The sequence below is a fragment of the Amblyomma mixtum genome, chromosome 9 (assembly GCF_055824585.1).
Source record: "Amblyomma mixtum isolate Tamu chromosome 9, ASM5582458v1, whole genome shotgun sequence".
NCBI lineage: Eukaryota > Metazoa > Arthropoda > Arachnida > Ixodida > Ixodidae > Amblyomma > Amblyomma mixtum.
The window spans coordinates 28,733,561-28,749,414 of record NC_143020.1 but is presented as its reverse complement, the minus strand read 5'-3'; the positions used below and the strand labels follow the sequence as shown (position 1 = coordinate 28,749,414).

The 15,854-nt window shown below is 45.4% G+C and overlaps 1 protein-coding gene across 1 annotated transcript in view; it reads right to left on the bottom strand.

The window, feature by feature from the left end:
* Positions 1-562: 562 nt before the first annotated feature.
* LOC149328615 (venom metalloproteinase BumaMPs1-like) overlaps positions 563-15,854 on the bottom strand; it is a 33,393-nt gene continuing 18,101 nt past the window's right edge. The window contains exons 10-13 of the mRNA XM_089559037.1: positions 15,561-15,728; positions 13,361-13,496; positions 11,163-11,285; positions 563-694 (exon numbers count right to left, since the gene is read on the bottom strand). Coding sequence (XP_089415163.1) covers positions 563-694; positions 11,163-11,285; positions 13,361-13,496; positions 15,561-15,728 — 559 coding nt within the window. The remainder of the gene's footprint in view (positions 695-11,162; positions 11,286-13,360; positions 13,497-15,560; positions 15,729-15,854) is intronic.

The following is a 15,854-nucleotide window of genomic DNA, read 5'->3' as shown; positions in this document are numbered from 1 at the left end:
AATCACATAGCTGCACAAGGAGTTGTCACTTCTGGGGAAAGCATAATCATTGTCTTGCTCTGTCCTGAGAATGTGGTTTCGTTGTTGTATTTTAGTTCTTGGCAGGGGCGCTCTGAATCTTTTTCCAGTAATCTGCGTATTTCTACCCGATGTCGCGGAAATAAATCCTTCAGTTGATAGCGTAGAGTTCGTCCTCACTCTGTGTGTGTGTCCTCTGTGTGTGTGCCTCGACTGCGCTGTTAACTTAAAGGTGCTGCATAACCTACTAGTCCGCGAAGCGCCTCTTAACGCTTTAAGAGTAACACACTGTATTCCAAGAGAAGACAGAGCGAGGCAGGGAGCGGCAGAAAGTGAGGTGTGCCGACTATTAAAAAGTTTCCGGCAATGAGGTAGTTGGTGCAGTATAGCTTTCCATGGAGAGCTATAAGAGGGGCCTTTGTCATGGGGTGGACGTAGTTAGGCTCATAACGATGTGGATGTTGGAACGTTCGGTAAATTGTTTGCACATCACATTCATCGTAAAGAGGCCGCCACGCTCGAAACTCAACCAGCGGCTTTCGGATCAGCAGTTGAACGCTATTGCCACAGCGGTGCCCTGGATGAGGAAGGCACGAATGAAACGCACACATGCAGCAAGAAATAACGGGAAGAGGTCAGTAACGCTGAACAACCTGCCCTCGTCCACGATGGGTCCCTGAAAAAAAAAAGGCAGATGTCGTCAGCCGGAGAATGACAGTTGAGGTTATGTACGGTGGTACAAAAAAAAACGGCTGTCCTTTTACAATGAACTCAATTCGAAAGTCGCGATTTCCACGCACTCAACGAAAGTTTCGTTAGTAAACTATTGCCCCCCCCTCCCTTCAGGGCGATGCATTCTTCATAAATTTCTGCACACACTCACACATTCATGTGTGCACACATGCACACATTCACACATAGAGAGTGGTAGCAGAAAGAAGTTATCTCTATTTTCACCGCCAACCACATGAACCGTATTATAAGTTTTCCTTTCAAAGATGCGTGCAAATATTAACTAACATCCGCACCACACCGGTCATACCGAGTCTTGGGACTCAAGAAAGTGCCTATTAGATTGCAATGTACACATGCACAGACGCATCAGTACGGTAAGAAAGCACTGTGAGCATTGATCGCCTCTCGAAAAGGTGTGAATAGTTTTATATACACAGTCAAGGGGGGGGGGGGGGGTTATACTTAAGCATTGAGGATTATACTGTAACCCGCTAGCACGCTTGTAACCATCAAATGTTCTGGAATGGAAGCCCCTTATCAGGGCATTTGGTTGGTATAACAGATTCCCCTGAAGCACAGAGCCTAGCTATACTTCAGCAGTGCTTTAAAAAGGCTTGTTGGTCTTTCATTATTATAGCGGAGCGCTTAATTTAAACAACACGAGTCATCGAGCGCACACAATTAACTGAGTTTATTTTCGAATGGGGCTCTTATTTATAGAGAGGCCTTTTGTATAGCTTCAGGAAAAATCGATGGTGGGTAGGTAAGCAACCCGTCTGTGACTTTTACCAAAAAAGAAAAACTGTTTTTGGCAGCTTAAGATGGTCAAGCACGACTTGTGCAAGAAGGTTGAGCCATGTTCCGGATGGGTCATTACTGCTTCGTTTTTGCTGGTTTTGCTTTTCGTCTGTGTTTTCGTTTTCTCACGGTTAGGTTTGTATAAATAAGAACCCCTTCGAAATTAAACTCACTTGATAGTTTGCTCTCGGCGTCTCGTGTTGTTTCGTCTGTTTTGTCCATAGTGAAGTTAAGCGCTCTCCTATAATAATAAAACTACCTATACTTGCGGACTGCTTTCCATGGCTATGCAGCAGAGGCTAGGCAGGAAAGGGATAGAGACGGTTCTTTGTTCTCATGCCGTGGGGAGTGGGCTGTCCTTGATAGAGATGCGGAGGGGGAAGTTGAAGTCAGGCTGCGGGGACGCTAGTTCTCAGAACTCTCTCCCAACAGTATGGGGACAAACACCCATCTCTTTTCTTTTCCTGCCTAGCTTGCCCTGCATAGCCATCAGAGCTTCTTCACGAGCATGGACGAATGAAGCGAAAGGCAACCTCTTCAGGTAGGGCTAAATCCATCGTTTACAGTGCACTACCAACGTTTTGTTGAATGCAGCTGTCAGCGTGGTGGTATGCACAGTAACCTATTGAATGCCAAAAAAGAATTTCTACAGTGTTCCAGTCATCGCTTTGTTAGAAGAAGGGAAAATACTCAGGAAAAGTTGTATGTTTGGAAATATCACGTCATTTCTTGTTTACTGCCCCAAATAGGTGCTTTATAAACTTGCTGGTGTAGCTCAGAGCACTTGACTTTATCTCTCGACAAATCAAAACATATTGTCACTTAGTGGTGATTGCAATCCTGAGAGCAGATAGACAGTGCAACTGGTGTCTAAACAAAACTGTTTATCTGGTCTAACTTGCGCCCACAATTCACTGAAGCAATCGGCGGCGATGTAGCAACAAGCGAGCTTGGCGGTCATCAAACAGAAAGTTTGCCCCTCACGGCCACGCCCAATTTAAAACTGATAGCGAACTTTCGAGATACGGCGTCCAATGTTGCTACAATGTTCTGGAACAACGTAGAATCGGGTCCGCCTGGATTCGATCAATAGAGATGAAACTCGTCGCGTCCTGCATCAATAACAAAGCGATAAAGCAGCGTGCTGGAAGTTTTGAAGAATGAAAATGCAAACACTAACTTCCCTCTTAAAACCACCGACCCGATGCTTTAAACTGAATAATGCGACTAGAAACAAATTCAACGGAATGTTAAAAAAAAAACGCCGAGTGAGGAAACACGGTGTCCTTTAGCGCGCATAATAGGGCTTTAGACGGATGGCATGGACAACTTCTGGTCGTGCGCAGCACTGCTGGGACGCAGTCATTTCTTCAGGGGCGACTTCATAGTCCAGTTCACCTAGCCGACGAAGAACCTTGTACGGCCTGAAATAACGGCGTAAAAGCATTCACTCAAACAGCGGCGGCGAATGGAAGCCGCCGCTGTCTGAAGACCTAGACTCGGTCCATTCCGGATTGCGTCTTCGTAGGTTGTAGCGACTGGCGTCGGTCCGCTGCTGGTCTTTGATCAGTAGTCGGGCAAGTCTTGGGACTTATCATTTTTGAAGGTAGGCGGCGACGTCGACGTTATCTTCTTCGGTGACATTGGGAAGTATGGCGTCTAGCGTTTTCTCCCTGCCATGGACGAGCCTAAAAGGCGTCATCTGGGTGGTCTCCTGCACTGTCATGTTGTAGGCGAAGGCGATGTAAAACAGGATGACGTCCCAGGTCTTGTGGTCGGCATCGACATACATGACGAGCATATCGGCAACGGTTTTGTTCAGTCGCGTCACGAAGCATTTCTTCTATTTGGTTCCAGATGGCTTGTCGTTCTCGCGGCGAAACGCGGTAGTGGCTTTGCTGGAGAGGCCAGGCGTGCTGACCGGTTATAATGCGATGCTTAGCAATTGGCGTCGGTCGGACATTCAGCGACGACGAGGAGCATTCGCTGTAGTTGCGAAGCAGATTACGCAACTCGTCCTGTCAGTTCCGGGGCAGAGCTGGGTTGATATCGAAAGTGGGCGAGTTCTCTTGGTCAGGCGAATCTTCTCCGGATGAGTCAGAAAGGTCGAAGAAGTCACGTATGTCGGAAGTTAGTCAGCCGTACTTCAGCTCGGCCTTTGCCGAAATGTTCAATGCCTCTTGCGATGCCGATGCCTCGGTCTATAAGCAATTTTATGTTCCCCTCGATGACGGCTTCAGTGTTATTAGCTTTTGTGGCGCTTACAGTGGCGATTACGGTGGCAGAGCTCTCATCAAAGAAATGGCCTCGTCCGTCGAAAGAGGGATCACAATGAATCGCAGGTCGATGATGGCCTGATGCTCATTAAGGAAATCCATACCCAAAATCACTTCGCGGGAACATTGCCGCATCACTACGAAGGTCGCAGGATAGGTGTGTTCCTTGACAGTCGCACGCGCTGTGCATCGTCCCGATGGCGTAATGAGGTAGCCCCCTGCGGTGCGAATTTGTGGGCCGTGCCAAGCGGTCATGACTTTCCTCAACTGCGCGGCGAATTTTCTATTCATCCCCGTGTAATCGTCACCTGTGTCGACTGCAGCGGTAACTTTCCGGCCGTCGATAACCACTTCTAAGACGGATGTCCTCGCTCTTGCGCTGCACGCCGTCCTCGGCGTCTGGTCATGGCTTCATCTAAATGAATCGTGAGTAGGGCGCGTCTTCGAAGCTGTTCTGGGTGGCGGCGTCATTTTGAAGACGGTGCGCGTGATGGTCGAGGTTGTCACTGATGCACTGTCGGCTTGTAAGGAGTGGCATCTTCGGGGATTATGGTCGTTCGAGGATCTTCAGCGTTTCGCTCTTGAGCGACTTCAGCTCCATAGGTTGCTCTCTTTAGTTTCCCCTACGGAGGTGGGAGACCTTCCATGTGCCGCGGCTGCATAGCTGTGGCGTGGCAACAATAAACGCGACGCAGACGGCGATGGTGAGCGCGAAAGGCGGTTCGACACATACTGTTTTTGATACATGTACTCGTAGACTCCTTGCGGATGTTGACCTCACCGGGGGTGAGGGCGACAGGGACAAACCTTAGTACCTCCACCAGATGTCACGTAGTGGTGGCTGCATTCCGGAGAGCAGGAAGATAGCAGAAATGGCTTCTAAGCAAAACTAAATTACGCAAAGAATGGGGAGGTGTTCTCAATCGGGGCTCAAATAACTATCTACAACTAATTGTATTGCGTGTTTTCTGCTTTAAAATCATGCCCTATATATTAGAACACATAGATCCCAGTCTGGTATACGCCTACAGTCGCTGAATAACTTAGGAAAGAATTTATTCTCCCGTGCTGTTTGCGTTTCATCACCTGAACGATCGGTGTGGCGTGTAGTTGATTTCTAGGTCACGTGAGGCGCGAAAAAGCTGTAATATAAACGATGATACGTTGTTTGACTCACTACTGCATATAAATCAGCTTGCTTCAAGAGCTAGAATTACAACAAACGACGTATTAGCAGCTATACGGCCGTTTTTTTCGTGCCTTAGGTAACCTAAATTTAACTCTACATGTCGCAGCCATCGATACGTTGATGAAACGGAAACAGCGTCAAAAAATAATTCAAACATAAATTATTTATTGGCCATAGGCGAATATCACGGGGCTCTATGTATATCAATGTCGACTGCATCGTTTGAAAGAAGAAAACACACGAGAAAAAATTTGGTGTCTACAGTTCTTTATTGAGTTAGTGCAGTGCTAACAATTTTATTCAAACGATACTTAAGCATGTAAAATGAAAGGGGTAATAACTCAAGATTTCACAGAAACCTTACCTACAATGCCATACAATTGGAGCTTCTATATAATAGAAGCGTCCACTAGGCTTCTTCCCAGACACCAGACTTCATTCAGTTTTGTTGTACCTCATACTGGGTGCCATTTTGCGCACTTTCCAGCACAGACAGCTTCGGATGGGTAAACCTACTTGCTAGAGCATCTCATTTGTTCTTTAAAAAAAGCTATGCCGGGTTGCAAAAAGAAGTGAGGGTGAACCGAGTTCCGAACCGGTTCGGAACGGTTTCTTTGAATCATTCCGTTTCGGGTTCAGTTCCAAGATGGCGAAAAAAATATGGGCTCGGTTCGGTTCTGGTTCGGGGTGAAAATTTGGGTTCGGTCACGGTTTTGGGTTCAGGCTAGGTTCCGGTTCGACACCCTGTCTACAACAACCTCGCTACAGGAGCCCGCTCACATGAGGGCGCTGGTAGCATGATGACCCGCAACCACATGACAATCACGTGCCCTTCTATCTCTAACCATCACGTGACCTCCAGATGGCAACCAAGGCCTGGTCTAGTGACCCCAGGCTATCTGCGGCGACGCTTCGCAATAGAAAGGCCCCTGTAACTGCCCCAGCTGTGAAGTACTGCTTGTGAGACAACGCTTGTGTGTCTTCAACTTTCTTTCTCCCTTCCTTTCTTTTAAGCATGAAATGCTTTTAGCTCCCGTTGTCGGCAGTGTGGTGACGTCACGCCGAGACCGAGATCCACTCATCCGGGCACTGAAATCCAGTTATCCGGGCACTGAATTCCAGTTATCCGGGCACTGAATTCCAGTCATCCGGGCACTGAATTCCAGTTATCCGGGCACTGAAATCCACTCATCCGGGCACTGAAATCCACTCATCCGGGCACTGAATTCCAGTCATCCGGGCTCTGAAACGAGAACATCCGGGCACCGTACGAGACTTAACGAGATTTAACGACTCTCTAAGCCCTCCTACGCGACCGGCATGCAAGCGCCGGTTGGTCTCCAAACGAGACAAAAAATAACTGCTGCCAGTGCCTTCTCAATGTTTATCAAGATATCAGTGGAGCTGTGGGTTTGATAATGCACGGAATTATAATTTCCGATTTCTAATAACGCGTGCAAAAAGCACATAAATGCCACGTTACACTTCATTGTCATACGTGATCCGGGGGAGAAGCGCTGCGTTCAAAGGGCAAGGCATCGCGCCGAACGGGTGGTGGCGTTCCTCCCTTCCATTACGGCGCGGTTCGGCTGTCCACCGAGATGGCAGAGAATTACTGCGCCATTTCCTTTCCTCAAAAAACCTTGCGTTCAAATGGCAAGGCATCGCGCTGAACGGGTGGTGGCGTTCCTCCCTTCCTGTACGGTGCGGTTCGGGTGTCCACCGAGATGACATTAGGCCCGTAAACATTTCATGCTTACTCTACTCTCGGTTACGGGAGAGGCAGAGAATTTTTTTTCTTCTTTTCTTTGTTTATTTCTTCCTTTCTTTCTTTCTCTCTTTTTCTTTTGTCCTTCTCTGTTTGTGTGTAATAAAGAAAGATAATCTCATTCCTGCTCAAGAATATAACAACTCGCTTAGCGACATACACCGACAACGGCAACTGATCACACTGTGATGCAAGGAAACATCATCGCCTTGCAGCTCGCCGTTAGATGTTTATTAAGGCAAAGCCTTTAATGCCTCATCGCTGTCGAAGAAGGTGGTCGACAGAAGGTTGTCAGCAGAAGTTTGTCAGCAGAGGTGTCACGCTTTTCGGTTGGTCGAAATTGTTATGACGCCAGAGCGCGCGGATTCGAAGCAACGAGGTCATCCACGGATGCCTGACGCCCCCTTTTGGAGCGCACGAAAACTAATAAAATAGTTGTCGTCCGCTCGGAAAAGGGGCGTAAGGCGTCCGTAGGTGAACAGAGCCATGTATACAACTGAACTCATCGAAGCAGAGAGAGAGTCGTGCTAAAGAAGCAGTCAAAGTCGGCAGTCAAAGTGTGTATTGAAATAAAGCACTAGTACAGCACAAACAGCCTCGCATTCAATGTAAAACAGTGCGCCTGGAAAGGCCTTCGCCTTGCAGCACTTTAGAGAGCCAAAGTGCCCCCTGAATATTTTGTGTTGCGATTCATAAGTGCTCAAAACTTGTCCTGCGGAATGTCTCTGATAGTGCTCCTATGCGATGAATTTTGCCTTGATTCGCGAAATGGGCTGTCTGCCTTAGAACGTTAGATCTTATCTAGAATTGTCCGCTTATTTATTCACTTTCACCATTGACCGCGAACCATTCATTCCGAGTTCCCACCTTATTCTGTCATGCAGTAATTCTAGCAGCGCTTGAGCAGACATCGCATGCGAAAAATTGCGGACACTCTATGGAACCACGCCATCTTTACCTTTTGTTCAAAGAGATGAGCTTTACACTTTATGAACTGCGTCCTTTAGCAGGAATCACACACGATTGATTCGTAAGTTCTGACATCCAGCAGTAGAGAATAGTTTGCGAGGTAACTGCATGCACAGAAAAATGACATATCAGTGAGTCAGAATAAATGCTACCAAATTTATTACCACTCTGGCCCTTTTGCCTTCAAAAACTATTCAGCTGCGCACTATCAGATCGGCCAAAGTATATCTTCCTTAATATTTACACCAGTATTTCCACATATGAATAATCCTTGACGGAAAGTTGCCGGAAAGTCTTCATTAATTGTTATAATACCAATTCCACCACCACCGCCTTGTGGCTTTGGTAGTAGTGGTTGTTGTTGTGGTTGTGGTTGTTGTGGTGGTTCTGGTGGTTCGCTTCGAGGTTGCTGGAGGTCGAGGGGACTGAATTTTCTGACGGCGATTTCCTTTTCCTTTAAGGTCACCCCTGCACATACCTCGGACGCAGACCTGGAAGAGCAGAGAACGCACTTTATATCACAGCTGCGCTTGCAATTTGCCTACCTCCTTCTAGGATCATTAACAATGACTCAGCCTTCATCCTTGCTAATTCTTGAATTCATTAGCTACTTTCGCAAACTGCATAGATTTATCACACTTGCCCCATGGTCAAAACAAGAGAGGGGTGTTTGGTGAACGTGAAAAACACCTGTGTAATCAAATTTATGCGTACATCCCATTGGTACACATGGGAGACACTTCTTTATACCCTTCCCTCATGGCATGCTGTTCAAGGCGTTCATTTCGCAACTAAGTGTCCACAAATTTTACAAAGATTACACAGTGCACTGTTCGAAAAAGAATTGAAAATGCCAGCACTGTTGCTTCGCACATTGATGACATCGGATGGATTAGAAGAAACTGCACATATGGTTACAGTTTCTGCAGAAAATTGGTGATGAACGCAAGTGTCGAGTGCAGTTATAGAATGTAACGGCACTTCATTCCTTCTGCATAAATTCGATCACTCGGAAGCAGCGCTGCTTTCCTGAAGGCGTTCATTTCACCCATCCCCTTCATTCCAGCGCTTACATCCCCAGGCGCTTTTGGTAGTGTTTTGTTAACTGCTACTTACATCATTTGGAGCAATACAGGAACGCTAGCAAGTTATCTACCGTGACTCAAACTTCTTTATTATTTACTTGAACATTTATGACTTCGAAGGCTCTTGCTTTATTCTGCTACTATCCAACGGACTCCTCGTCTCCCGTACTCGTATACCCTCACAGAGCACAGTGCGCAGAACTTGGTCTTAGCGCAACGTAGTTTGCAAACAACCTGCCCATGAGAACATTTAGTAGTTTTCATGAGGCGACTTGAATACTTAAGAGCTCCAAGTTCAGGCCCTGACGTATCTAACGGCATTGTTGCTTTCCAGAAATACAAAAATCTAATCTGCCTTTCAAACAACCTGTGTTATGTCAGTTGTTTCTTTTTGGTTTGAAGTAAGGTTTTCCCTGCCTCCTGCACCTCAATAATTTCAGTAAAAAATGACAAACCCAGTAAAATATCGTGACACGGTGCATTTTCACCCGAAAATGCCCAACCAGCTCCAGCTACATCGTTAAAGGTAGCGGATGTCTTGAATTCATTCGACACCTGAGTTTTCAGAGAATTTTTCACAATGCAGACATTATCGAAAGTGACGGCATGGCGCGATTTCAGGACAAGTACAAGCGCTGTATGTTATAGGCGAGTCACCAGAATACCAGTAGTGGGGCGCTATGCCTGATGGGCCGGGTTCTGACTTCTGGCGGCGCCCTCAAATGAACGAACTAGTCATATAAAGAAATTAAATTCAAAATACAACCCTAGACACGCCTCCAGTTTCAATGGGTTATTTTGAGTCATCTTTGTATTATCATTAGGTGCCATCATGGGCGGACGAATGAGTACGACTCTCGTGATCAAACCGTCGATGCCTTGTTTCACCTTTGGAAACACGTTATCGAACAAATGTTGCAGTGCATTTGATTACACACGTTCTGATGTTCTAAATTTGTACTGAATGCGCTTTAAAATCATTTGTAATTTATTGCATTTTCCGCTTTACCCCGGGAGAACGCTGCGTTGTCATCAGTTCGTGCGGCTTTCACTTCGCGCAGAAAGGGCATGGAGGGCGGAGCTTCCCCTTGCCACGTGACCCGAAAAATAATGCTATTTATTTCAATACAGCGGTGGTTCTTGAAGCATTACGAAAAATAGTTACTGAAAAACCTTGCTTGGTCCAGTTCTAGAACTCCGAACACTTTTTATAGCCACATTTTCAAAATATACTACGCATTAAAAAAAGGCCTTTTATTTTACCGTCTCCGTACTTGAGCGCAGCTATAAAAAGGCTCAATGTTAAGCACCTAAACATCAAGCCTAAACGGGAAAAGCCAAGAGCGCGAAACTGCTAGCACCTAATAAAACTGTGCGCTCTAGACCAAGGCTGTACTGCATCCATTAGTCTGAAATGTCGCAAATGATGCCTAGAATTCTGAACGAAGGTATAACGAGCTGAAAAAGTTCATAGGAGGTTGCGCGATTGTTCACACATCTGTCTAGAGCGCTTGAATGGCGCACAGGCGAGTACACTTGTGTCATTTACGAGTAGCCTCCTGGCCATATCTTACATGGCCATATCGTGTTTGTCTGCAAAGGACAACAGAGTGGCCGGATCGAGCACTCTAGGCAAGTGTTGGAGAACTGTACATTTACATTACCAGCTGTTCATTTCCCGCCGAGTTCCCTGAGGACTATGAGGCAGGCAGCGTGTGAAACGATTTTAGAAGTAAAGGGGAATTTGAGGCGTCAGGAAAAAACCATGATAAAGCGCATTCTTCTTAGCCTTCCCCTATACTTATTTAGTGTGAGTGTGGGTACCTCAGCTAAAAGAGAAGTGCCTTACTCTTATTCTTCTCCAGGACAAAAAATAGCTTTTGCATTCAAAGTATCGCCTAACACTGTGCTTAGTGCCGAAAAAGTGCCGTTTTCCTGGGTGGTTGATTTAATTCTTTCAAGGGTATTAGTGAAATTTTGTCTGGAACTGCCATGCCTGAAAAATATGAGAGCGGATAGAACCGGAAGTCTACAATGGTGACCATAAAGTCGCCACTAGGGTCAGGGTAGCAACCATTTGTTTATTTTTCCTCACAGTTTCCCGTCTCAAGAATGGCACAAGTTGGTTTCAGAAGCAGAAAGCCTCCAAAAGCAACTGCACCGGGTGGTTGCAGCACCGCTTTTATTAAAGACATCACGTTAAATAACTATAATATTGAATGTGCTAATTCCAAGCTGCTGAATAACACCTCTTCGCTCCTGAATTACAAGTGAAAAAATATATACATTACGCGATGTTACGAGGCTCAGATAATCTGTATTACCTTTCCTTCTCCACATGAAGCGTAGTCTGGTGCCGTCGTATTTTGTGAGTATGTGTAAATGTACTCCCCTTTGTATTCTTTATAACTACATCTCACTTTGCATTCGCCAGGCCTGGGAAAAATCTGTAAAAGATTGCATATCACAGCACCTGACGGTCAATTGCCGACATTTCTTTTAGTTTTCAATCAGTACACATGCTTGAAGAAAATTTTTATCGCACAACGTTTTAATTTAGCGTAATAGACTATGCTCTTAACAGCGACGCGTGGGTCACAAGTATGCTACTAATGTCTACAGTCTGTATCTTTAATAAAACTATGTGCCAGCATGAATACTTTCCAGGACCAGTGCAACAACATTGTATGACGGGTCGTAGTTCCTGCCATCAACAGTCCTAAAATCAATCCCACTCATGTTTAAGCTAGCCTTAACCTGGTCTCTTTCTTGGACCCGCATGCCGCCTTAGCAGGTTTGGCCGCCTTCTCACGTTCGCTTGCTGCTGTAAAAACTGTTTTCCGATAAGTCCAGCACCTCTCAGTTCTGACTATAACCCTCTGTATTCCTTTGGAAGTAGTGTAAGCTGGTTGGTTGGCGAGGCATTCATTCGCATCGAACAGCTTTCAGCACTACTGCCGCCTACCATGTGGATCAGTACAACGAGCAAAAGATAAAGGCTGACGACGGTTCATGGTGATGAAGAAAATACGGATTTATTACTACACCTTTCGTTCCTGTGGTATGCGTATCCACATGTGCTCTGACAGGTTACTGCCGGCACCATTCAAGAAACATCACCGGTTATTACCTAATAGTGCCACTACTTAGTCTCAGATGTGCACTGTTCATTGATGTATAATACCTTATAGGAACAATGCTGTTATTCTTGTTGCGGATGTATGGTACTTTAGCGCATTTCAGTCACCCTGGAGCTTTATGTCATCCGCTCCCCGTTTTATGCTGGCTTCCAGAGCTAAGAGATTATTCTGCTATTTGTTCCGCAATGCATTTTGTATTTTTGTCTTACGGGTTGTTCGCATTGGTTGCAACGTCGTAATCGGCGTGGCTTTAAGCGTCAACTTCACTCACAGAAGACTGCCATAAATTGGAACTAAAGATAGCCTAAAGAAGTTAACGCTTAAAACAAGAGCGCCAGAAACATTGCACAAAACGCGCACACGCTCTCCATGGCCCACCCCTGTTGTTAACCTCCTTTTACTTCGAGCACCCTCCCCCTTATTTTCTACAAATCGGCTCTAAAAAGTAAGTGCCTACTGCTTGTCTACTAGGCAGCGCTTTGTAAATAGATGTATAATATCAGCAACACATCGCACTTTCTTAATTTATCTCTATTCCTGAATATTGTAAAAGAAAGCAGCGGAATTCTCTTTCGCATGTACAGTATCGGGAGCAAACGGCGATTCCACCATTTAACACTTGGCTTGTAGTAGAAAAACTGCAATTTTCATTAAGTTTTATTCTATGCTGTCAGAATTGCACAGCTGATAACATATCTAATTAATTAATGGTTGTGTTATAGGATAATACCAGGGAGGAATGCTAAGCATGAACCGAACATGAGTCTAAGTTTGCAATATTTTTATTTTTTTATGTTTTTATTTCAACCGGGTGGTGGTCATTGCTTAGCGCTGCCGGCACGTAGTCTCATCATACACTCATCGCCGCTGTAGATGTGTTGCATCGCTTTTTAGGTTTGCTTGACGCAGTTATATTCTTCATTCAGTCACTAAACCAACTGAGCACGTTTCAGCCATGTACCGGACTGCTAACGACGATGCAAGCGCAGCGATGCTTCTTACTAAAATAATAGCCTGTTGCTAATGTTCGTGTTGTCGGCCAGCAAAACTAGCTTCTGCTGTTCAGTACATGAGTTTATCTAAGAAAGACTTGGCAGCTAGCCTTCTTCGGTATTTTCATCTTCTTGTTACTGTCATGTTATGTATCGCACCCTACCTCACAGTTCAGCACTGCCTTATATTCTCGAGTGAGCCGTGCCTGATGCTATGGACGTTGCCGATGTAGCACCTCGGAAGGGCTTTACATTCATTGTGGCTGCGGTGGGGTTTCAATGCTTAGCTCTTATTTAGACCTCTAGCCTGCAGACGGCCCCTCCTTAAATGCACTGTGATGTAATTAAATGGACCGTTAGCTTTCATCATAAAGTTCTAAGATACCTCACCATTTGTGCAGACACTTTTTCTTGTTCTGGAAACACTTCCCTGCAGGCATCCTCAATAGTGATCATATCGCCGGGAAAAAAGTCGACCTCCTCTTCTCCAGTTGAGAGGACAGCCCAACACGTTTTCCCTCGAAAGCTGCGAATAAGGTAGCAAAAGTAAATTTCTCCAAAATTTCTCACTGAGGGCGAAATTATTCGTATTGATTAGTGACGATCATACTGTAATGAATGTAATCCTTTAAGCGAAACGGCAACAAAACACCTGCTTATCAATGCAAAAGTTATCTCAGCCTCGAAAATGACGTCCGTTATCTGCAGACAGCAATTTTTTTGCCAGTACTGCGAAAGCGTCAACCTGATCACATGTGAGAGCCGTATCACGGCTACAAGTGCCGATCTCTGCCATAAAAACTTGGCGGCCTCCTCAAGCTTAATGTTAAGGAAAATGCAATAATATTTAGATTGCCAGCTATGGTTTCAACAATGAGTGTCTTGAAATTTTCCAGCCAAAAGGGTTAGAAGCGGATCCATTGCCCTTTTATGCTTTACATAAGTCATCATCTTCTAGAATGCTCCAGTCCCTTCCATTAAATTTCTATACGGAATTATGCTAACACAATCAAGCAGTCTCCACTAATACAGTATAATCCTTCTCCTGGGGTAGGCCAAATTCCAAACGTTTAGAAATGCTTTGGAATTTTGGGGGGATGCACCAAGTTCCAGATTTTCTCTTTTCAGACTTTCAAATCTGGCTGTGCCCTATAATTGGTCCACTAGTGGTCACGAGAGCTTGATGACGACATGACTCTCCCCCTTAATCAGAAAAGCACTTGTGAGAGAAGTTCGAATTTTTTTACCGTAAAAGGACCTCGAAGCTATTCGAATATTAAGCTCGGTTCAGAAAGTTCCGTCCTGCGGTAAGAGGCCCTGGTATGAAAGGCTCTTTCAGCATTACGGCACTGGCCACAGTTCACCCCTTCTCCAATGAGCAACTACAGCGACATCATAGGTATTGAAAAAACAGCGCAACGGTTCGGTATGGTTACACGCATGCCGCATGCTTCTAACCCCTTGTGAAGTGCATTGCGGACGCACCAAGACTGCAACACCAGCACGGTTTTGTATACATTCCTTCCGCTTAGAGTAATTTTTTTAGTGGCAAAATAGCGGCAAGCAGAAGGCCTCACATAGGAGCAGAGACGACCATACACGCTGTGGGGCCGTCGTTATTAGGTAATCGTCCAGAGGAATAGTGCAGAAATAACCGAAGAATTTATATTATTCCAACAAAACTGACGACTAAACACACGCCCGCGGAAACACGTCAGCAATAAAAGGGAATAGGTACAAAGCATAAAACTTCAGCGAACACATCTTTTCTTTTGCATCGGCTATTTGTCCTGCTTTCTACGTTTTTTTTTATTATATTTAAGTTCATAAATAACAGGAAATAAACGCAACCCATTAGCTCGTAAACTCCTGCAACTGTTAAGGTCGGCGAAGGCGGCTGCATCACTATTGAGCTAGCCGTGACAGCGGTTGTGGAATTGTTGAGGGAAGACCTAGGTGATAATACTCGTGCTGGGAGAAAGACAGTGCGCATGCGCTTATTCTTGGTCACGGTGTAGCTCTAAGCCGACGAAGAGCTGTAACATTTCCGCCGGTCGAAGGTCACGCGGTACCGTTAAAGAAGTAGCTGGCTGTACTTGTTTTACCATACTCGATGCATAGCGTTCTTTGCAGCCTGTGCGTGCCCCTGTACGAAACAGCGCTCTTATCACGCAAATATTTTCATTGTGCCCTTAGCCGAACGCAGTCTTCAGCCGCACGAACATTAGTTCTTCCAATATAGATTGAATAAATTAGTTTTATTAGCTTTTTGGGATTCTTAGCAGAATAAAGTTAATAATTATAATCAACAACATTGGTACCGGCAGCGCCCACCAGTAATTAGTTTAATCGCCAGACAAGCATACCTTTCCAGGAGACAAAAACTCATAGGTGGCATTTCTCGATATCCTTGGTTCATTTTTCTACCCTGACGATTCGATTCTTGCCGCTCAAGTCAGAGTTTCTTGCGCGAAAATGCGCGAGAAAATAGTTTTTCGCACATTCATGTCCTCAGGTTTTCGTGCATTGCATGGAATACATATACAAATTCATCACTGAAGGGAAAAAATTTCAGCACGAAAAAGCTTACGTTATCACAATCCTCATCTGTTCCAGGCTGCACTTGGAGAACTGCTGATGATTTGCACCGTGGTCCTTATAGCTCATCATGTATCCGTCGTCCCATGGGCAATTTTCCGATCCCACGTAGTGAGGCACCAGTTCCACTCTCTTTGATCCGTCGTGTTGTGCTCCCAACCTATTTCGAAAGAGCCCATGTAGACACAAATGCAAACAGCTCCACTAAGGCGATTGGTGCAGAAGCGGCATGTCCAAGAAAAAAAGAAAACACCTCCTACTCTTCCCTTACCTGAGGTCACACGGA